The following is a 22,073-nucleotide window of genomic DNA, read 5'->3' on the forward strand; positions in this document are numbered from 1 at the left end:
GCATACTCAATATCTTATGCGTCAAAGGGGATGCACAAATAAGGAAAATTTGAAAACCTCAGAGCCTGCCCTGAATATACGCGACTCGCGAATTATGGATGATGGAGCAATTCAACAACATTGCATGAAATTTCCCCTTTGAATTTTCTCGAAATTTTCGGAGGATGGTCTTCGATATCTATCCTCAATAAATATAATCCGTCAAATGGGATGATTTGATTTTCTTTTTCTCATAAAAATAGAGGACTTCAAAATGGATTAATTAATTAATTTAATTAATTAACGGTAAACATTGATCCCGGAACAAATTCCGCTGGTTTATGAAGGTTCCGGATCTTTTCCGGATCTCTCAGAATACTACCTGTTCCGAGAACATCGGACATCAACTTTGTAGGTAACTCTGTCTCTGTCTGTAGTTCACTTCAGTCACCTCATTCTGCACACTGATTACTGATAAGAAATTTGATAACAATATATCAACAAATAATAATGAGCATCCGGCAACGTTGCAACACGTTCTGTTTATCAATATGTTTAGGTTAGGTTTTTAGACGAAAGATGCTGTAAAGTTAACTTCACATAATTTTTGAAAATCTGACCGAATCCACTTTGAATTTGTCATTTGATCCCCGCAACTTCAAATTCTGAATCCAGTTACCTTCCCAAATCATCAGTCAAGCATCACTATGCCAAGCAAGAAAAAAAAATACAACGCCAGATTCCCTGCTGTGAGTACTTATTTTTTTGTCCAATTCCTCTCATAGTTGTCAAGACCTGATTGAAAGTAAGTAAGTAATCAACTCATGTTTTTTTCTGTTTAATTTCACTCCTTCAGTTGATTTCACTGTGTGGGATTTTTTCCAGTCTTAGAGATGCAGTAAGAATCTTTGCACTGACTCCATGTTGTAGAAGATTGACTTTGCTATTTAGCTTCGTCTCAAATTAATTCCTTTAAGTGGCCAACGAATTGAAAAATAGTTTTAGCTCCATAAACTTGAAGAGTTTCTTCTAGCACCTTTTTAACACAGCTTGAGTGTAGAATCAAGTGCCAGGCAATCTAAGCGGACTGATAGTTAGGGCGTGAAATGAAGCCAGTAACTACAGCATTAACGTGGAACATCAGTATCTTTTCCTTCCATGCATGGTTAAAGAATATCCATTGCTCACCTGCCGGCCAATTAATGATACTTTAAAGCAGCCTGATAAGACATGGAAATGGGTACCATTGCACGGTTAAGATAGGTCTATGCCCTGTCTTGTTCTGTTGACATAGTTTCAATTATCGGCTCGCTGTGTAGCTTTTATCTTGGATTTTTTTTTTCACAGCAGAACTTTTCATTAAGTAGCCACATATATTTTTGAAGAGACACTCTTCTTTTGAATTGGTTACTTTAAAAATCTGCCAGGTGATCACTATCACTAATTCTGGAAAACATCACACATCTCTTCATTCATGGGACCATCTGCAAGTCAATTGTAACTTGTATAATCTATGGAACAATCATCACATGTAGAACAAAGGGCTAATTCCTATGGCATCTTTGAAAGAAGAAGCTAGATGCGGAAATATAGCACGCCAACTTTTTAATCCATGATTGTTTTGGTTTTCAGGGACGCATTAAGAAGATAATGCAAACAGATGAAGAAGTCGGAAAAGTGGCGCAAGCAGTTCCTGTCATTATCTATATCCTTTTAACTGTGTCTTTGAGCACTGACTTTTTGAAACCTGCATTTGCCGGGGGTTGTTTATGTCTGGTGATGACGGGCGATGCTGATGTTGTTTTGTAACAATCCTCATCTCCTGTAGTTTCCCTTAAGAATAGGATTTATTTCATGGATGCATAATTATCTTATGAAAGTTACAGGCAATTTAACAACCGAGGATTCCCTTTCCGTCGCCTCAATATTGGATTTGAAAAGTGACTTCCAATTCTTTTAGGGAAGTGCCTCTTGAATAATGAAGAGACCAGGTTTGACATGGTGCATTACATTGCAATTGCACCAGATCTGCTGCTGCCCAAAATCGTCCATTCTGAAAGTCTGAATTTTTGGGCGCTTTTATGTTGATTTTTGGAGGGTTTATGGTGGTCCTAAAATCCGCGTAAATTTCTGTGACATTAAGAGCCTTGGTTTTTTGGATGCAAGCAATAAAAACTAATTGTGCAACAGGTCAATTGGACAACATTTTGCAATCAGGAATTATCATTTGGACTGCATTTTGCAATTCGGAACTACAATTTCTGGCTCATCAGAAAAAACACTTATGAGCGTAGGGAAACTAATGGTACATTCGTTGGGCCAGAATTTATAGCTCCAAATTGCAAAATGTAGTCAATTTTTGACCCATTTCAGAAACAGCATTTGTGTCATATGTTTCATTATATTTTATGGATGAGCCAGTAAGTAATTCCTCATTGAAAAATGTAGTCCAATTATACCTCCACATGACATGTTTCCTTATCAAAATTTCAGGTAAAACTCATAAAACATATTGGAAATTTCTTAAGTCAACCCTTAAATAAATAGGTAGCATCCGCAGGTTAAGCAAGGATCAGTCAATTCCAACTCCTTGCTTGTAGAAAAACCAAAATCAATTTTGGTTGAAAAGAGTGATGAAGAGCATGTTATTTCATTGGCAAAAAAGCAGCTTTTGGTTTAACAAAATTTTTATCATTTCTTAATTCATAAAGCTCGTAAACTTGTCTATCTCATTTCTTCAAAGCTATTAAGGCTCAGTTCAGGAAGAAGGAAATTCAAATGTTAGCCTCAGTCTATTTAAAAATCAAGATTTTTTCCTTGTATACCCAAATTCCAATGATTTTATATCATGGGGAAACTGAGTCAAGGCGACTGGAAACGAAACAAGTTGAGAGGTGCCTATAGGGCAAAAAAGTTATTCTTAATTTTCTGCTTAAAGTTTAGTCCTTGACAGAATATTCACCTCGCACTCTGGAACTCTTTGTTGAGTCTTTGTTGACCAAAGCTGTTCAAATAACAACATCCAGGAATGCCAAGACTTTAAGTACATCTCACATGTAAGTTTCGTACTTCATTGAACCCATTATTCCATTAATTATGCCAATTGTGCCACACTATAAAAGCTAGTTTTCCAAGATTCATCTGAGTTATGAAAAGTATCAATGATCAGACCACTCCCATTTTCTGGAAAAAGATTCAATACCAGTCAATCTCTTTTGAGTTGAAAAGCAAATGATTAAAATCTTTGGCTGTTGGCCAGCTCCGGAAGCCAAGCAGTGTGTCAACATAGGACAGTAGGATATCAAGCATGCCTCTTTTAGGAGGCGTCATCAGGGTGGGCCGAAAAATAGCTTCTTTTTATAAAAATCAAAACGCAACAGTGCATCACCGCTTTGAAGCCTACCAAAGGGTTTTTTTTAAAAGAATTTGTTGAAGTTGCATCTTTTGGTTTTGTGAGAAATAACTTTTTCAAATCATTCACTGCCTGCCGATTTTATGGTACTTTTTAAGCATGCTAGAAATTGGCTAGGGCCCTTATATTTAGAGTCTACATTCACATTTGGTGGTATTAATAGGCGTGCCAATTAGTTTTTGAATGAAAATCATTTTTGTGCCAGACATGCCCCTAGGAATGATGGAACTTGTGTCCTCATTTGGTATCAAATGAAATCTCTAAAAATTCTTGATGATTCTAACACTTCGTTTCTCTACCTAAACTGAAAACTACTCTCTACTCTCTACTTGTAATACTGAATTTTTAACAAGAATATTCCATGATAATTACTTCTAGTGCTCTGTTTTAATCTTCATTGCTTTACGTTTTTTTTTAAAATGTAATAAATTAATTTCTCTGTATTTTTCTGTAATTGTACAGGAAACAATGTATATTATCAGAAACCAGATTTGATTTTTTAAAAGACTTAGTGAAATCATTGCCGGACATATCAATTAGTGAGGATGATGGAGCTCAGAATGAAACTAGGTAAGAGGTACAACATCATTGAAGAATGCGGTTGTTCAAAAGTATGGATTCATGTTTATAAACAATTAACTTTCAAAAGTGAAGTTCTCATAAAATATGAATTTTTCCTTTAGTTTTTTGTCTTTTACCCCAGCAACCTTTTTCATTCTTTGGAATGTATGAATATCAGACTTGAAGGGAGCATGCTGTAAAAGTGTAGGGGGTTCCTGTCCTTACTGAATGTGGAAAAATCGAAACAGACTTATCTTAATGTTTGTAATGCTTAATCAGTTAATGCCTCATTCTTGGAAGTAATGATTGCAGTTAGACCAGTTCAGATCTATAACTTTGTACGCAAGTTTGGTATCCAACAAGCTCTTGTGTACTTTATATTGCATGTGTGAATTGGTTTGGTCTACTTGCCACAGAAAATGAGGAGTCGAAGAAAAGGCCACTTCAATTGCTGCGATCGCTTCTGTATTCAGTGTTCCTCATTGACTTGCGCTTCTATCATGACTCCAATTCGCTGACTCTTCTCTGTCTGTTCTAAAAGTTGATACCTTGTGTAAACATTACCTTAGTACATACCTCAGTACAAATTTTAATAATTTAAATAAGAGTCATTTTTAGTAATTTCTAGTGTATTAATCATGCTCTATGTGAAATTTTGATGAGAAGGGACACATCATAACATTAAATACACACCTTGTCAAGTTAAAGCAGGAATAAGTATGTAATTAAAAAACTAGCATCAATGTAACTGATCTACCTGTATAATGAGAAGGTAACACTTGGTGGAAATTTTATGTTCTCATAAATTTTTAGTGTTAATTTTTTTTTTTTTATTTTTCGCAGTTCGAGCTCTGGTGTTAGAAGACAGTCGAGTAGTACAACAAGTGAACCTGTGATGGTACCTGAACCAATAGCCGTCAGCTCAAAGCTGACCAGTCACAATAAACCAAATTTCTACAGAGAAATATCAACTTCTGAAGCAACTCCTCAGCCTGTGCTTCAACCTCCTGTTGTCTCCTATGCATTAAGCAGTAGTAGTTCATCTCTTCTCATTGATGAAGACTACGATACGTAACAACCATACTTTGGCTAGCTTTTCCAAACTATTCATTTCAGGTCATGCCAGTCAGTCAAAATGTGTTTCCACTTTATGTCCTCCTCTCAAACCTTTGCTTCTAAGCTGTGTGAAAACTTGAGATCTTTGCAAACTACGCTCCGGTGAAAGAAGAAAAATCATGATCAGTGAAGCAAAATTCTCATGCCGTTTTATTTGCCTTAGTTATTCTCTTGTCTGAAACTTTTACTTGTAAAATATATGAATGAGCATAACTGTAAGTATTTAATGATTTAGATTTCTCTTTAAACTATCGAGGTTCAAAAAATGAAAATTTGATTTCTTGACTTTTGATACATGTCTTTACCTTTTTTATGAGTCAAATAAAGTAACAATAGAGAAATAAAAACACAAAACCTGTACTTGTAGTTTTTTTTTTCTTGCTTGCCTATCTTTGACAGCCTCAATGCCAACCATGAGCAGGAATTTTAAAACTTTGTAAAACTTTTTTTTAACACACACTTTACCTTGTAGCTTAAAAATTAGCCAACATCTAACTGTAAAATTGCAGTTCCACCTATAGGTAATATCATCAAAAACAAGTTAATGAATAACAACATTCAAGGTAAGAAGTTGGTTCCATCTGAATCAATGTAAAATCCGTTCAACTCCTTGGTGCACTTTTCTGAGAAACTTCTTGACTTTTAAGCCCGAAATTTTGCAGACATGCAGTTACAACTGTTGGATACATCTAGAATCAGAGGTATGAAGATTTGTTCTCATGAAAGTTCTTTTTTAAAAGTTGAAAGTTTGGCGAATTTTTTTGCAATTTTTTGAGCTGAATTTTGGCATTTGAAAATTTACATATGTGTATACACTTACAACTGTAATTCCACCTGTAGCCCTAATTTTAAGGAAATACATTTTTTAAAAAAATTTTATGAAGTCAGTTTAGTACTTAAAGTTTCCAAGAAGAATGCACCAGAAGGTAAAGAACATCTTTTTTTTCTTCAAAATCATGGAAAAGGGAAAAGAAAAAAGGACTCAAGTAGGATCAACCTAATAAGTAAATAAGCGCTGTTCATTTTTTAAAAATTTGTCATCAAAAGAGTGATTTTCATAAGTGTATGGTGTTTTACATCATGTTGAAGCATGAAAGCATCCCCTCCTCACTAAGTCAGCTAGGGAAAAGTCAAATTTTTTATTTGACTCCTACTTCTTACCTTAAGACTTTTTCAATTATACTTTTCTGTATGGTTTTTTCCTTTCTTCTTAATAATTTTTATTTTCTTTTTCTCAGACACAAGCTAAGTGCAAGAATATCCGAGCCCAGTCAGAGACTTTTGCAACACAAAACTAAAAACTATTATAAGTATTGCAAAACTGAAGCAAAACAAATAAATAACACACTAAAATACATGCCTGAACGGAAAAAATTCAATAAAAAATCAGAAATAGAAAATCCAACATAAAGTCCAGTATATTTTTAAATGAAGAAATTCAACGAAGTGGAAACATTTTAAGTGAGAAAAAAAGGAATATAAACATCCTCTATCAGCCCACTTTTGTAGCTCACAGCTCAGTTCGTTCATCATTGGTTCACTGACCAATGTGGACACTTAGTGATGTTCGCCATACTCTCTGCTTGCTTGGGACAAGGTGACTTGCCAGGGACTAACTGTAAGCCTAACACAGATATGTTTATAATTTACCGCAATTCTTTATGCCATTTTATTGCAATTCCTTTTGCAATTTTGATTGCAATTTTTGTCACACCCTAAAATTGCGATATTTTTAAAATCTCATAACAAGTTTTTCCCAAGGCACAGTAAGTAGGTAGGTACTTAGGTAGAAGGTGTTTGAATTGGCGGAGATTATAGAACCTGTTGTCTAAAGCTGTTTTAAGTAGATCGTTCTCGTTGTGTACCTGCATCATGGCTTCAGTGCATAAATCGTTCTTTTTCGAAATGAATAATTTATTTACGTCTATGAATCATTACAATGTCAATGCTACCCTAGTCAATAAATAAGGAAGGATACAGATATACAGTGCTCTAGCTCTGAAGAGGCTTTTCCGGTCACTTGTTTGAATTTCCGGTTCCCGCTTGAAACAGGTTCGCCAAACTTATCATCAAACATCGGGATTCCCTTCCAATTCCTGTGTCAATAATTAAATTGATTAACTTTAATTATACTGCACAAAAAAGAGGAGCAGGAATTTATTGTGCTGCAGAATTTGGATTTTTTCATTTTTAATCGATTATAAATCCATATTTTGAGTCCTTAATGAGAAATAACCACACAGAAAAAGAAATCAATACCGTGGACGGGAGGTTCGCGCTGGGATCCTGAGAAACCTGCCGCCAGCTCATTCTTTCGGCAGGCACGTCCATCGCCAGCAAGTTGTGTCTTTTCCTTTCTTTGTTTTTGTGAAAGTTTTATCTAAAATCATCTACCATGGTATGTAATTTTATTTGATTCTCAATCACAGTTTTACGTATTTGAGGATGTAAACTGTATGTCCGATCTTCTAAATTGATACTTTACACAGTACTTAAATTTATTTTCTCGGCCTGGTCACAGCCTCTTCATCGATGCTCCTCTCCTTTCACTGGTTCACGAAACCCTCAATTTAATCTTTTTTATGGCTTTTCCGGTCACTTTGCTTTCATTTGATCTCCCATTTATTCTCTCTACTGTTGCTTTTGCAATTCTGTCATTCTCATCACTCCCGACGCATGTGGGTTTGACTGATTCTGCCCATACCTAACCCACTTATCATTTCAGGCTCACTCATGTCCTGCCCTATCCTCAAGCCCAAGATGGTTGATACAACGGGCCATGTCTACCGATAGTTTCGCCTGTTCGTTGTTACTTGCGATTCCCTACTCCCATCTATTGCCAAGAACTTCCTACCCTCTTGAACTTAGCAGCTCATTTTCTGCAAGCATTGCACTATGCAGTGAAATTCCTTTCCCTCTTCTTTCCCTAACCGCAGTATGCTACCCTATTGATAGCATTTGGCTGCACTCTCCTAGCTTAAAGTTGATTTACTGCCACTTGTCTCGGAAGCATTTATGAGTTCTGCCAGTAGCTAGTTACCTTCTATCTTTTACCAGGTATCAACCTGTTATAAGTAAATCGTACCTTTTCTCAACACGATTATGCAATACCCATACGAGTGAATCTGCCAAGCTTTGCCCTTCCAGTCGGCTGATTTCAATGCCGTTAGTAGCATTCATCACCTCCAAACATTTTGGTACCTGACGTAACAGAAGCAAGTAAACAGGAGACCCGAATTTCAATCCCACCGAGGAATGAAATCTTGATCTCTTCAGTTAGCTCCTTGCAACTGCATAATATCAGCATTTAAATTCTCTGCAATGAGAGCTCTGCATTATTATGGATTACTGATGGGATGATCCATCACTACTACTGCCAACAACCTATTGACATTGGGGTTATGACACCATGTGACTGCAGAAAGACAATACCACCGGGCCAAGAAGAGTTCCTATAAATTCAGAACATTGGTCCTTAGATAGAATGGTCCCTGTGTTAGTAAGTTTGAGAAATTTCTGCTCTTCTGTTGAAGGGTATGACTCATCTGAAGACGGTCCATGTATAATTTCTGATGAAGCTGAGATCTTTAGTTGCAATTATTGGACTTTTAATTTGCTTATACAAATATTTGGTTTTGGCAGGTAAAAACTAGTTTCTCGTAGTAAGTTGTTTCATGATTCACACAAACTTCACAGAGCTTTCCATGGGAAACCTATGACAAATGTAGTGGCAGGTTGTCACTCACTGAGGGCCTGTTTTTGTCTTTTAAGAATTAATCTATGTTCAAATAAGCCGAGTTTGTTGCTGAAAAGAAAAAAATCAATGAAGCTAAAGTTATACCCGAGTTGCACCACCAACTTCATATTTCACTTATTATTTTGAAGTGTCCTTTTGTTATGAGGGAGCAAAAAAAACTTAGAATTCTGTATAAATTCCTTCATAAAGCATCTAGCACGTATTTTATCAGAGTCCTCTCCTATTCCGATTTATATCGTATATCTCTCTTTACAGGTTAACTTTACGGTAGATGAGATCCGGGTCATGATGGACAAGAAGCGGAACATCCGTAACATGTCCGTCATTGCCCATGTGGATCATGGAAAATCAACGCTCACCGACTCGCTGGTTTCTAAGGCGGGTATCATTGCCAGTGCCAAAGCTGGAGAAACCCGTTTCACTGATACCCGTAAGGATGAACAAGAAAGATGTATCACAATCAAATCAACGTAAGTTTGCTAAGTTTTAAGTCTGTAATTAACTGTATCACTGTTTGTCACAGTTATTAAGAGGAACGAAAGAAAAACAAGGAATTGATGGTGGACTGTGACATCAATCAATTAGTGACAATTATTTAAACACCACCTATGGTCAAAGCATTTGACATGTGATCAAAGTACCTGTTAATTATTTTTCAAATTTACCCTATTTCAATCCAAATTTGACTAGGACTTTGTGGTAACAAGAGGTGATGAAACGCTTCTCTTGTGTTTATGCTCTTATCAAATGTAGCCAGCAGTTTGACCAGAGGTGGTAGAACCAGCCCTGAATTTTACCCATAGTCTAAACTTCATCAACCACAGGAGATGAGTCTTGAAAAACATTTATCTTTGTCACGATACTTTAACTTAGGACAGAACTGTTTTGGATGGGATTTTATTTCTTTGGTATATCCTTTCAGAGCCATCTCTATGTTCTTTGAGCTTGAAGACAAAGATTTAGTCTTCATCACTAACCCTGACCAGCGTGATAAGGGAGAAAAAGGATTCTTAATCAACTTGATTGACTCTCCTGGGCACGTCGATTTCTCCAGTGAAGTAACTGCAGCTCTCCGTGTGACGGATGGTGCTCTTGTCGTCGTAGACTGTGTCTCAGGTAAATTTTCTCCTACATCTAGCCAACTCCATTCGCAAACTCTCTCAAACTCCCTATCAGCAGATAGATAGGAAGTAGAACTGACCGTACCAATCTGTAGGATCCTAATTAAACTGAGACTAAAGCTCAGATTATTGATCACTCAATTTAAGAATCAACTTGTCGACGGTGAAACTTCCAAACCATGTATCTCGTTTTGCAACATTTCAGACCTCCTGTCATAGGTACTTCATTTTTTAAACAGCAAACTGCTCAGCATCAATTCCCCAAAACTTCAGTGATCATTCTTCTCTGTGCGAAGAAAATTCTGTGAAAACTTCAAGAAATTATGTTGATTTATTCTCTACCTCTAAAGTTAAATGTGAGCGGAGTTTTGTTAACACTACAAACAAGGTACATGATTGAGGAGTTTCACAGTCTATGTGCTTTTTTAGGTGAAAAAGTTAAAATATTTATAAAAGTTTAATAGTAAAAAACAATTTCAAATCTCATTGATTCTTACAGGATTATCAAGATCTTGCTAGTCATGAAGATTCCACCTCTTCAGAACAAGCAACTTAGTTTCTTCCCAAAGAATATAAAATCTAACAGATTTTTTTTGCGAGGGGGTGGAAGTTAGGTTTTTATCTTGCCTCTATGAAGCTGCAGAAGTTTTTGACAACGGTATTTAATGCAAAGTGCTCACTGACTAGTTTCATCTCAAGCTTATCTTATGCCATGTAGTCGAAAGCTTATCAGTTGTGCCCTCTGAACTCTGGCATACCAGCTTTACGAGAGCTGTAGCGTCAACATCTTTTTTGATGACTCCTCGTTTTCTTGCTGGTTTCAAGTCATATTAGATGGAATATTAGCCACATGGTTCTCTTCCTCTGAAGCATAGACCTGATAGAAGTAATCAGACTTATTGCCGTGTATCAATAATGTTCTCCAGCAGACACTGGCCCATTCTGAAGTAAATGGAACCAGGCATCCTTCATTCATGAATGTGGTTCCTTGTGTCTAAGGAATTAGAGCTGTAGCAATAAATTCTGCAGATCACCCCTTTGTATGCTTGACGTTGACACAAGCTTCTTATTCTTATTTTCATCTAAGTTTCTGCCAAATAGTTATCATCTACTCGGTCCCTTCCAGCACATTTGAGTTTTGCAGCAGTATGTGTCCAGATTATTTCTTTACATGTCCGATGACTGCATTTACAGTGCTCATGGAAGGAGAGAATTTGGCTAAGATGAAATACAATCACTGAACCTCTATCCTTATGTTCTATAGTGATTGTTAAAATCTGAGTCGTACATTTACCTACCACCCAATATTCTGTAAGATGTCCAGTTTGATCAAAGCAACTCATTCCAAGTTGCTTCTATGTGCTGAGGTGACATTCAGCATCTCACTAAACAGGGTTGCCACAGTCAAAAAATACCAGAAAATGTTCGGGAATTCTAAAAATTTAGGGAAAACCTGAACATGTCTTATGAAAAATGATGAAAGTGACAAGGAGAAATAGTTGAGACACATTTATTTACTTTCTTGAAATGGTGTGATGTTTCGACCAATAAATTTTGCTTTAAAATTATTCTGAATGATGAGTTTTTAATCATCTGGCATGTCTGCAGTTGTCAGGGTAAAAAAGCATTCCAAAATGTGTAGGGAAATGTCAGAGAATTTAATTTTCTAAATTCTGTGGCCAAAAGCCAAAGTTCAAGTTGGTGCCTTTTCATCTTATCAGTTTTACCAAATCCTCTTTCCACTTATTTTCATAAAATTACGCACCTAAATAATGACTTTGGTTTTGTTCAGGTGTGTGCGTGCAGACTGAAACTGTGTTGCGTCAGGCTATTGCTGAGCGTATCAAGCCTGTATTGTTCATGAACAAGATGGACCGTGCTTTGTTAGAACTTCAGCTTGACAGTGAAGATCTTTACCAAACTTTCCAGCGTATTGTCGAAAACGTCAACGTCATCATCGCTACCTACAATGATGATGGTGGTCCCATGGGTGAAGTCCGTGTAAGTTATCTTAATATATGCACTTCTTCATTTCAGACCAGACATATTAATGTCAATATTTTCTCACCATTTTCATGAAATCATTTTGTGAGGTCCATCCAAATATTAAGTATCTCTTCTGAAATGGAAAATAAAAGAGTAGTTTGTTAAATCATCAGAGTTTTGCATACTGACAACAGTCAATCAATCTCAGTTTGTTTATCCTTTGGCTAGAAGGGTTTGCGAGTAAGCTTATTTAGTAAATCGGATGATCTTGAAGGGTTTGCGAGAAGCTCATTAAATATACCAGAGAATCCCCTGCCTTGTGAACTGTAGTTTCTCCAACATAAATGCATGAACTTCAGCCTATTACAACGCCTACATCATGAGAAATGTATGAGTTTTCATCTCTTTTTACCAATATTTTGTAGGATTTATTACACTTTGAATGGCCCCTGTGATGGTTGAAAAGTTCAAAGTAAGAGTTATCTTAGCTATACTTGCTGCCTGTCATAATCTGATTTTACTTTCTAATTCTTTTATTAGGTTGACCCTAGCAAAGGTAGTGTTGGTTTTGGATCTGGTCTCCACAGTTGGGCCTTCACCCTCAAACAGTTTGGTGAGATGTACTCAGAAAAATTCGGAATTGACACTGTCAAGCTCATGCAGAAGTAAGTCCCAGAAGTGATTTTTACTTTCATTCCCCACCTAACCGTTGTAATCAAAATGAATGCCGTAAAACAGATTGGCTGGCAAACAGCCAGCAATGCATATGTCCATGTATTCACAGAGTTTGTGCTTCAATGATGATTGTTCTTATCACAGACCTGTTCTGATTTTTGATGACAGTTTAAGAACGGCCAACTGAGAAGTCCTAGTATGTTTTATTTTACTTATTAACTCCTACTATTGAAGTAGAAGCTTCAAATGTGAGGAGAGCTTAATAAAAGCATTCAAAATTGGGCTTTCCTTCACTATCTTCTCACAGATAGCATCCTTTAAAAAGAATAACATAGAACCACGCATGAATCTTTTGAGGAATCCTCCACTTTCTTTAAACTTTCTGGCACACCGGGGTTTCAATTCGAAAGCTCATGTTCTGAAGTGGCCTTAAGGAACATCATCTCGGTTAATGTCGGAATTTAGGTGGAATTGAATTTCTTGGTATCAGTGCATTGTAGTTTCTCTTGATGTTTAAATTTTAGAAAATGCAATCATAGCTAGTGCCATGTTTTTTAAGTGTCGAAACAATCGCTAAATTCTGTCAATCTTCAGTACAAGGAGTAGCAGAACAAATATTATGTATATTCACATTCATGTATGTCCAGTCTCATGAGTAGTATCTTCTTTGTCCAGGTTGTGGGGAGAGAACTTCTTTAACCCCAAAACGAAGAAGTGGGCAAAGAAGAAGGATGCTGACAACAAGCGTTCATTCATCATGTACATTTTAGATCCTATTTACAAGGTTAGTTATTTTCTTGATGTCTGAATATTTCTCTTTCACCATACTTCAGTTGTCAAGTGAAGCCCTGGGATTACTGTCTGAATGCAGGGTTGCATTTTCATCTGAAATGCACACCAGGTACTGGAATCCTTAGTTTTAGTATGAGGCCGGTCACCCAATTCAGCTGCCTTATGCTTCCAATTAAGTTTATTGAAAAATGTGTACATTAAAAGAAGCTAATTAGTAGGATTTAATGTGATTTTTATTTTTCGTTATTTGAGAAAACAGTTATCCACACGTAGATCACAGATATTTTGCACCCCTGCCTAAGTGCCTTCTGATTTGGATAAAGTAAAGTTCATTTGACCTAAAATTTTCCAGCTCTAAGAGGATAGTTCTGGATCCTTCGTTTTTTAAGCAGATGATTTCTTCAGTTGATGAATTTAGTTAAATTCTATGATGAATGTTCTTTATCACAGACCTGTGCTGATGTTTGATGACATTTTAAGAACGGCCAACTGAGAATCTTGCCAATCAGAATCAGCTAAATATATTGATTTCACCATCTAAATTCACTCCTCAATCTTTGATAGTTAACATGCTGCAGCCAGTATCTTTCCATGATGAATGTTCTTTATCACAGACCTGTTCTGATGTTTGATGACATTTAAGAACGGCCAACTGAGAATCTTGTCAAAAATTGAAGGATGGATCATCGTCTAAATATATTCTTTTTATCATCCCAATTCTCTCCTTTCAATCTTTGACGGTTGGTATGCTGCAGGCAGTATCTTTCAATGATGAATGTTCTTTATCACAGACCTGTTCTGATGTTTGATGACATTTAAGAACGGCCAACTGAGAATCTTGTCGATGGATCATCGTCTAGACGGTTGGTATGCTGCAGGCAGTATCTTTCAATGATGAATGTTCTTTATCACAGACCTGTTCTGATGTTTGATGACATTTAAGAACGGCCAACTGAGAATCTTGCGATAAGTAGAGGAATCATCATCTAAATTCACTACTCTCAATCTTTGACAGTTAACATGCTGCAGTCAGTATCTTTCCACGATGAATGTTCTTCATCACAGGCCTGCTCTAATGTTAAATGACATTTTAAGAACGGCCAACTGAGAATTTTGGCATGAAAACCCCTTCAATTTCTTCAATAATCAAATTTTTCCTCCCAAACTTCTCCATTGACGTCATATGAAAGGGATAGATGAGAAAGCTTACTTAGAGTAAGGAAAGAAGAAAGGAAAATAAAGAGAATGTACCTAAAATGAGTGTCTCTTGGCAACTGCAGGCCAATGGTGTTCTAATTTTAACTTTTATCTATGCTCCAAAGCGTGCATCAATCAATAAACAGGCTGAAATCCCTCTATTAATCTACATGTGCCCCACTCCGTATTTCATTAATTGATGTAAGCATAATCTCAAAATTGAATTTTCAATCATTGGTTCTGAAAGTTACCACCGCCGAAGCGCGAAAAGCGAACCATGAGACTTTTCGATGCTCAGTAATTGGTCATTAACTTTTTGTCATAGTGGCAATGTTGGACAGTTAATGTTACTTGCAAAAGTGACAGCAGTCATGACTTTTCTCACCAACGTATCGATGCCCTTATTGTGAGAAAAATGAAGCTGCTATTTGATTCTATTCATCTGAATGAGAATTGATATTTCTCTGTTGACAGGTTTTCGATTGCATCATGAACTTCAAGAAAGAGGAAACTGCCTCACTTCTGGGTAAATTAGGCATTGAATTGAAACCAGAAGACAGAGACAAGGACGGCAAAGCTTTACTCAAAGTTGTAATGAGAACTTGGCTGCCAGCTGGTGACTCACTTCTTCAAATGATAGCCATCCATTTACCCTCACCTGTCGTTGCTCAAAAATACCGTGTTGAAATGCTGTACGAAGGACCTCAAGACGATGAGGCTGCTCTTGGAGTTAGGGTATGTATTTTAGTCCTTTTTTTTCCTCCATCAGCTCGTAGAATCGAGAACAGATCATGATCTGTTTCCACCCCATTTTTCTTCCACAAGTGTATCAGATTAAATGATGATGCATTGTATCAGATAAAAAATGAAGATTCACTTTCATTTAAACCCTTCTCCGTCTGATAATTTGATACGCACTAGTTTCCTACATTTTTTTCGTTAAAAAGATTTTTTCTCTTATTCCTGTTCTAATGGGATCAAATTTTACAGGTTTCTGAAGAGGATTGTCACAGTCAAGGAAATTCGGGAAATGTTAGGGAAAATTATAAAAGTGACAGACAAAAATTGTCAAGTCTTGGTTATTTGCTTTCTAGAGAATGAGTTTGACGTTTCGAACAGCAAATTTTGTCTGAAAACCATTTCAAATTATATCCTTTAAACCATCTGGCATATCCTCAATTGTCAGGAAATTTTACCAAAATGTGTTTGAGAATTGTTAGGGAATTTTATCTCGAACTTTGTGGCATTCCTTTAAATTAATTATTGCCTTCTGAGATTGGAGCAGTCTCAAGGTGGATTTTTTTGCGATGCTCAGAAAGCGGCAACAATTTTTTTTTCTGTTGAAATGAAAATGTCTCCGAAAGTAGACTTTCCATCAATAATCATATTTTCCTGGAACAGAAGAATTTAAATTTAATTTACCCTAGTGCATGATGGGGAGAGAACTAAGACAATTTTTTTTTATTCAGACATAAATATGCTCCCATAGATGTACCCACAGCATGTCCGAGAGTTCTTCAAACTCTGCCAAGGAGGAGAGTTATTTTGTTTGGAAGACCTAATCTGACTTTTTATCCCAGCTTAGAAATTCGAAGTGCTATTTTTATCCTGAAAGTAGGGTTGATTGATTTCATATTCTTTACAAAGTTTCTTATGCTGATTTCAGAACTGCGACCCCAACGCTCCTCTCATGATGTACATCTCCAAAATGGTACCGACTTCTGACAAGGGTAGATTCTACGCCTTTGGACGTGTTTTCGCTGGCAAGGTATGTTTCACTTATTTTGCTTTGTCTATATTTTATGGGATATTATAATGTCTTTTACATGCTGATCGGTCTCCTGGCGGAGAGAGGCTTTTTTTAGGTGCTATTCAGGGGCTCTTTTTAAAAAGACCGTTAGCAGAGGAATCCAGAAAGCTCTAAATCGCTGTGGAACTTCCTGCCATCTGCATCCCTTTTCTACACCATGCTATACAACGTAAATCCCTAGTTTCGAATTGGTTTTAAAATTGGTTTTCAATTTAAAACACTCGAAGTACCTATTGAATTTAAACCGAAGATTAAGACTCTCAATCTGTTTGAGGTTCCATGAGAGCCAAAAATGTCCTTTGGACCATTAAACTTTTCGTGCTCTCCTCATAATCCTCGGATTGTAGTGTTAATGCATGGAAAGAAAACTCTACTAGATTTTTCCCACACTGCAATTTCACCGATTTTTTTTTCTGAATTTAGGTTGCATCAGGTATGAAGTGCCGTATCATGGGACCAAACTATGTCCCTGGCAAGAAGGAAGACTTGTATGAAAAAGCAATCCAAAGAACAATCCTCATGATGGGTCGTTATGTTGAAGCCATTGAAGATGTACCATGCGGTAACATCTGTGGTTTGGTCGGAGTGGATCAATTCTTGGTGAAAACCGGAACTATCTCCACATTCAAGGATGCCCACAACATGAGAGTCATGAAATTCAGTGTTTCCCCTGTTGTGCGAGTTGCTGTGGAGCCCAAGAATCCAGCTGATTTACCTAAGCTTGTGGAAGGTAATTATGCTCAGATATCAGTTCATTTCTTTTTTAGCCCGATCAGTACCACTTACAAAGGTGCCAAGTTCAATTATAATTGAATTGGTCCTTCTGAGAAAGACTTCATATCCAGAATTAAAAAATCTGTCAAACACTAAAAACCGTTTCATTTGTCCTGTTCCAAATCTCGTAGCTCCAAAGTATCAAAGCCTCTAATTGAATTAGTACATTATCACCGAATCTTAGATTTAAAAAAGGTCAATCAGTATAGTTCTTACTGTTTTTGTTGTAGTTTAATTTTCAGTGCCCAAGTCCTTTTGATAATGAATGATAAATTGCCAAGTTACATAGTTATGCCTGAGAATAAAAATTGCACTTATGAGGGCCTAAAACCATGTTTCTTGACTTATGTTCATGGTGTTTAATAGTGATTTAACGACTCTCAAAAGAACCAATTGTTTCAGTACGCATGGAGAAAAGTTCTTTTTGCTTAAGTACCCTCAATGTCTTCAAAGAATTATCTTGTCATTGGAGTTGAATCCATGGTGATCTCCCTGCAGCAGTTTATTGAAAAGATTTACCGCATTTATCTGCGTATCATACGCACCTTTTTTTTAAAAAAATTTGGCCCTCAAATCAAGGGTGCGTACAATACCTGAGAATTGCCCCAAGATAAGATGCCCCTGGTTTTTTTTTTTTTTTTTTTTGAAGGACCCCAAAACTTGGGGTGCGTACCATACGTGGGTAAATACGGTATACTCAACCTTGATATTATTTGGTAGTTTCAGTTTCATATCTGCTAAGTAATTTTTTGTTGTTTGATGTAGGTCTCAAACGTCTAGCCAAATCAGACCCTATGGTACAATGTATAATTGAAGAGTCTGGTGAACACATCGTTGCTGGAGCTGGTGAGCTACATTTAGAAATTTGTTTGAAGGTAAGAAAATTTTCCCAATACAGTTGCATTTATTTTCGTGTGCTCCCTCTCTTTAGACCGAAAGTGAATGTCCAGTGACGTACTTTAATTCAAGGAGGCCAATTTCACGGATGTAAATCTAATGTTGTGATTTTTTTTGGAAAACTTGGGTGACTTATTGAATATTTATGGGTTGTAGTTAGATCGGCACCTATTTTTTTTTTAAATTCAGTATTTGAAATTATGAAAGAACTTAGCTTTGAGGAATTTTTTCAGATTTTTTTAAACCTTTATTGGCAAAGATACCCTGTTTTGAAAATGCCAAAATTAGAACCAGTTCAAGGGCAGATGGTCATAAGCTGTATTCGTCTCTGTTCTATTTAGCTAGGAATCGTCCCATCAAAATTCAGGCTGAATACGCAGAGTAGTCTGCCGAACCCAAAAAAAAAAAAATTAGCTAGTGTTGAAGCTTCTGAGGCCGCTGGACAAAACAATATTATATGTTGGCATCTCTCTGCTGTAGTCTGCCGAACCCAAAAAAAAAAAAATTAGCTAGGTGTTGAAGCTTCTGAGGCCGCCGGACAAAACAATATTATATGTTGGCATCTCTCTGCTGTGCTTATGTGTTTGTTCACATTTAAAATTTAGATCATGTCATTTTCTTTTTTGCTCCGTAGGATTTGGAAGAAGATCATGCCTGCGTCCCAATCAAGAAATCAGATCCTGTTGTGTCATACCGTGAGACTGTTTCGGAAGAATCCGACCAAATGTGTCTGAGCAAATCGCCCAACAAGCACAACCGTTTCTTCATGAAGGCCCAACCTTTCCCAGACGGTCTTGCTGAAGATATTGACAACGTAAGTTCACTGATCATCATTTTTCTTTGTTGCCTCATCATTAAACTCCTTTCTACTGCTTTAGTTTCATGAACTACTAGTTCATCTTTTTCCTAGTTTTTACTCTTCCATGGACACAGTCTCTTAATGTCCAACTCAACGCCACAAGCCTAGGTTGAGAGCCACAATCGCCAGGTTCAAATACTTTTTTAGATATCCTCCAGTCTAGTCCACCTATCCTTGTTTCTCGATCTCTTGAAATTCCTCAATTCTCTTTAAATTTATATTACCAAAACCAATTAGTTTTCAATTACCTCATTTTTTTTTTTTTTTTCAAGTAGTTGCTGTTTTTTCTCTAATTAACCGGTATTCTTGTTCCTTATTATTTATTTCAGTCCTGTTAGTTCCTCTGTTTTCTTGGATTGGAAGGTTATTTTTGGACACGGATATTGAAAGACATCTCTCCAAAACTCCGTGTAGGACATTCTATTAATTGAAAGAGAGAAAGAATGTTTTCCCCTCATGAATATTTTACCCAGGAGGAAGAAGTTTAGCTTATCCGGTTTTACAGCTGGCAGTGCTTTGTTCAGCAGGGCTCTTTAGATTTAGATCAATGAAGATGATGCATAGCCAGTTCAGGCCCTAGTTATGAGTGAGGCTATTTCAGTTGTCTACAAGCCATCCAAAATCGATGATAACTTAAAACATCAGAAGTAGCTAATATGCCAGATAGGTTGCTCATTGCACATGTGTATTATTTATCATTTGTTGTATCTCCTCCCCAGGGTGAAGTCAATCCAAGAGACGATTTCAAGAGTCGTGCTCGTGTGTTGTCCGAGAAGTATGAATACGATGTGACTGAAGCACGTAAAATCTGGTCTTTCGGTCCTGACGGAAGTGGTCCCAATCTTCTTGTGGATTGTACTAAGGGAGTCCAGTATCTGAACGAAATCAAAGACTCAGTTGTGGCCGGTTTCCAATGGGCTACAAAAGAAGGTGTACTTTCTGAGGAGAACTTGCGTGCCGTTAGATTCAACATTCATGATGTAACACTTCATGCTGATGCCATTCACAGAGGAGGTGGTCAGATTATTCCCACCACCCGTCGTTGCTTGTATGCGTGTTTGTTAACAGCTTCGCCCCGTCTTATGGAGCCTGTGTACCAGTGTGAAATTCAGGTAATTAATAGTCTCATCCTTGTCTTTTTTATCCCCCCCCCCCTCCTCCTCCTGGTGTCATTGTACTAGCCTTTAAAGATCATCCTTGTACGGAGTGAAACTCTTCTTCCTCTATGTCAGCAGCGCATCTGTAACTCATCTTCAATTCAATCCCTCTTTGACTTCTTTGATAATTAATTTAATCAATATTGCTTACACTGGACTTATTTACGCAATAAAAGAACTATCTCATAGGGAACTCATTGCAGATACACGAAAAAAAATTAAATTGCTGATTCAACAATTCAATTGCTAGAAACAGTGAGTGCAATGTTTCAATGTAGATTTTACAACAAGAAAATGTTACTTTACCCACCCCTGTGGTTAAATTAGTTTACAATGTGGTTAGAGTAGCATTTTTTTGTTGTAAAATCTACATTGAAACATTGCACTCACTGTTTTTAGCAATTGAATTGTTGAATCAGTAATTTATTTTTTTCCGTGTAGTCTTGTTTGGTGTAAATGCATCAAACTCTCCCTCAGCGGACAAGCTTCAAAATTTTAATTGCACGGAACATTAGAAAAAGTCAAATCAACTTTATAGTCCATCCTTGTAAATTGAGCGATATTTGGCTGCTGTAAGGACATGTATAAACTTCAAAGTTGATAAGGAGTAAAAGTTGTCTTTAGGTGAGCAATTGGCACTCGAGGTATTTTTTAACTCCATGTCCGTTTTTTATGTCTTGCAAAAGATAAATAGTGATTTAGTGACTTGTGTTAAAACTGACCTGGTGTTAGGAACTTTATTGGTCCAGGATAACAATTCTATCTCTGTGTGAACTTAGATTACAAGCTGAAAAATATACACTATAACTTAAACTTTTAGAGACCTCTGTGGCGTTCCTGACTCTCAATTCGTTGCTTATTACTTACCTAAGCTTTAATTTTGTTTCAGTGTCCTGAAGTAGCTGTTGGAGGTATTTATGGTGTATTAAATAGAAGGCGAGGTCACGTATTTGAAGAAATGCAAATAGCTGGTACTCCTATGTTCATCGTAAAGGCGTATCTACCCGTAAATGAATCATTTGGCTTTACCGCTGACTTGAGAAGTAATACTGGAGGCCAAGCTTTCCCACAGTGTGTATTCGACCACTGGCAAATCTTACCTGGTGACCCACTCGAACCCAACTCTCGTCCACACGCCGTTGTCAACGAAACAAGGAAGCGAAAGGGATTGAAGGAAGGACTTCCTGATTTACAACAGTACCTAGACAAATTATAGGCTTGTTATTTTAATTTTTGCCTTCGATCCAGGCATAAAAATCATTTTTGTTCGAATTTTTGTAAGCATGATTTTTTTTATTTGACACTTTCCATGTTGTACTCTGTTATATATATATATTTACATAGATACGAATGTTCATAATTTTCTTTTTTTGTAAGAGAAACTCTCTTTTAACTCCTGGTAATGTTCATTCTTTCTTCTCGTACATCTTTAGGTCATCAGATGCAATGTTGTTAAGTCGATCTTATCAAAAAAAAAATTTCAAATCCTCTTACAAGTTGGGCAGCAAAATGATTTTAATCTGTGAATTTATTTATTTTTTATGCTGTATATTTTACCCAGTTTTTTTAATTTTTTTTAAGTATATATATTTGTATTTTTCTATATGAATATATATATATACAAACCTTTGATTATGGAATGACCGTACCCATCATCTTTGCGGTGTCTCACACATCAACCAACGCGTACTGAATAAATTTGGAATTTCATATTTTTTATTTAATGAAATTATTATCGTTATTCTTTCCTCTTTACCTCCCCCCAAGTCAATTAATTGCCAGTAGATATCAGATTTTCAACCTCCATTTGCTAAGGGACCAAAAAGTTTATCTTCACCTGAGTTGAAAAGAAGTGAGGCTCCTTTTGTAAGTGGCAAGTGTTGCATGGTCACAGCATTTTTGTCAAGGTTCAGAGTATTCTGTATTTTTCATCCAATGGTCCAATACATTCTCATTCGTTTGCCTCCTAATGTCAGCTGT

The 22,073-nt window shown here is 36.7% G+C and overlaps 2 protein-coding genes across 2 annotated transcripts; both read left to right on the forward strand.

Moving 5' to 3' along the window:
* Window positions 1–500: 500 nt before the first annotated feature.
* On the forward strand, window positions 501–5,428 carry NC2alpha (negative cofactor 2 alpha). Its single transcript, XM_019048818.2, has 5 exons — window positions 501–728; window positions 1,612–1,684; window positions 2,942–3,035; window positions 3,854–3,961; window positions 4,796–5,428. The coding sequence occupies exons 1-5, from the start codon at window positions 687–689 to the stop codon at window positions 5,025–5,027; spliced, it is 549 nt and encodes a 182-aa protein (XP_018904363.1). The 5' UTR covers window positions 501–686; the 3' UTR covers window positions 5,028–5,428.
* Window positions 5,429–7,242: 1,814 nt separating this feature from the next.
* On the forward strand, window positions 7,243–21,822 carry eEF2 (eukaryotic translation elongation factor 2). The gene is made up of 13 exons (XM_019048796.2): window positions 7,243–7,466; window positions 9,081–9,295; window positions 9,748–9,941; window positions 11,739–11,947; window positions 12,473–12,597; window positions 13,283–13,391; window positions 15,071–15,331; window positions 16,263–16,364; window positions 16,830–17,136; window positions 17,946–18,055; window positions 18,712–18,891; window positions 19,656–20,048; window positions 20,983–21,822. Exons 1-13 carry the CDS (start codon window positions 7,464–7,466, stop codon window positions 21,307–21,309), a joined length of 2,535 nt encoding a protein of 844 aa, XP_018904341.1. The 5' UTR covers window positions 7,243–7,463; the 3' UTR covers window positions 21,310–21,822.
* Window positions 21,823–22,073: the final 251 nt, after the last annotated feature.

Source organism: Bemisia tabaci, chromosome 1 (assembly GCF_918797505.1).
Source record: "Bemisia tabaci chromosome 1, PGI_BMITA_v3".
NCBI classification, from domain to species: domain Eukaryota; kingdom Metazoa; phylum Arthropoda; class Insecta; order Hemiptera; family Aleyrodidae; genus Bemisia; species Bemisia tabaci.

Excerpts from the sequence above, each read along its gene's own strand:
- NC2alpha (XM_019048818.2), top strand. The coding sequence starts at position 687 with ATGCCAAGCAAGAAAAAAAAATACAACGCCAGATTCCCTGCT. Across the intron at positions 729-1,611 it reads ACAACGCCAGATTCCCTGCT|GGACGCATTAAGAAGATAAT; the intron begins GTGAGTACTTAT and ends TTTGGTTTTCAG. Across the intron at positions 3,962-4,795 it reads GGAGCTCAGAATGAAACTAG|TTCGAGCTCTGGTGTTAGAA; the intron begins GTAAGAGGTACA and ends TATTTTTCGCAG.
- eEF2 (XM_019048796.2), top strand. Across the intron at positions 9,942-11,738 it reads CGTCGTAGACTGTGTCTCAG|GTGTGTGCGTGCAGACTGAA; the intron begins GTAAATTTTCTC and ends GGTTTTGTTCAG. Across the intron at positions 18,892-19,655 it reads TTGCTGAAGATATTGACAAC|GGTGAAGTCAATCCAAGAGA; the intron begins GTAAGTTCACTG and ends TCTCCTCCCCAG.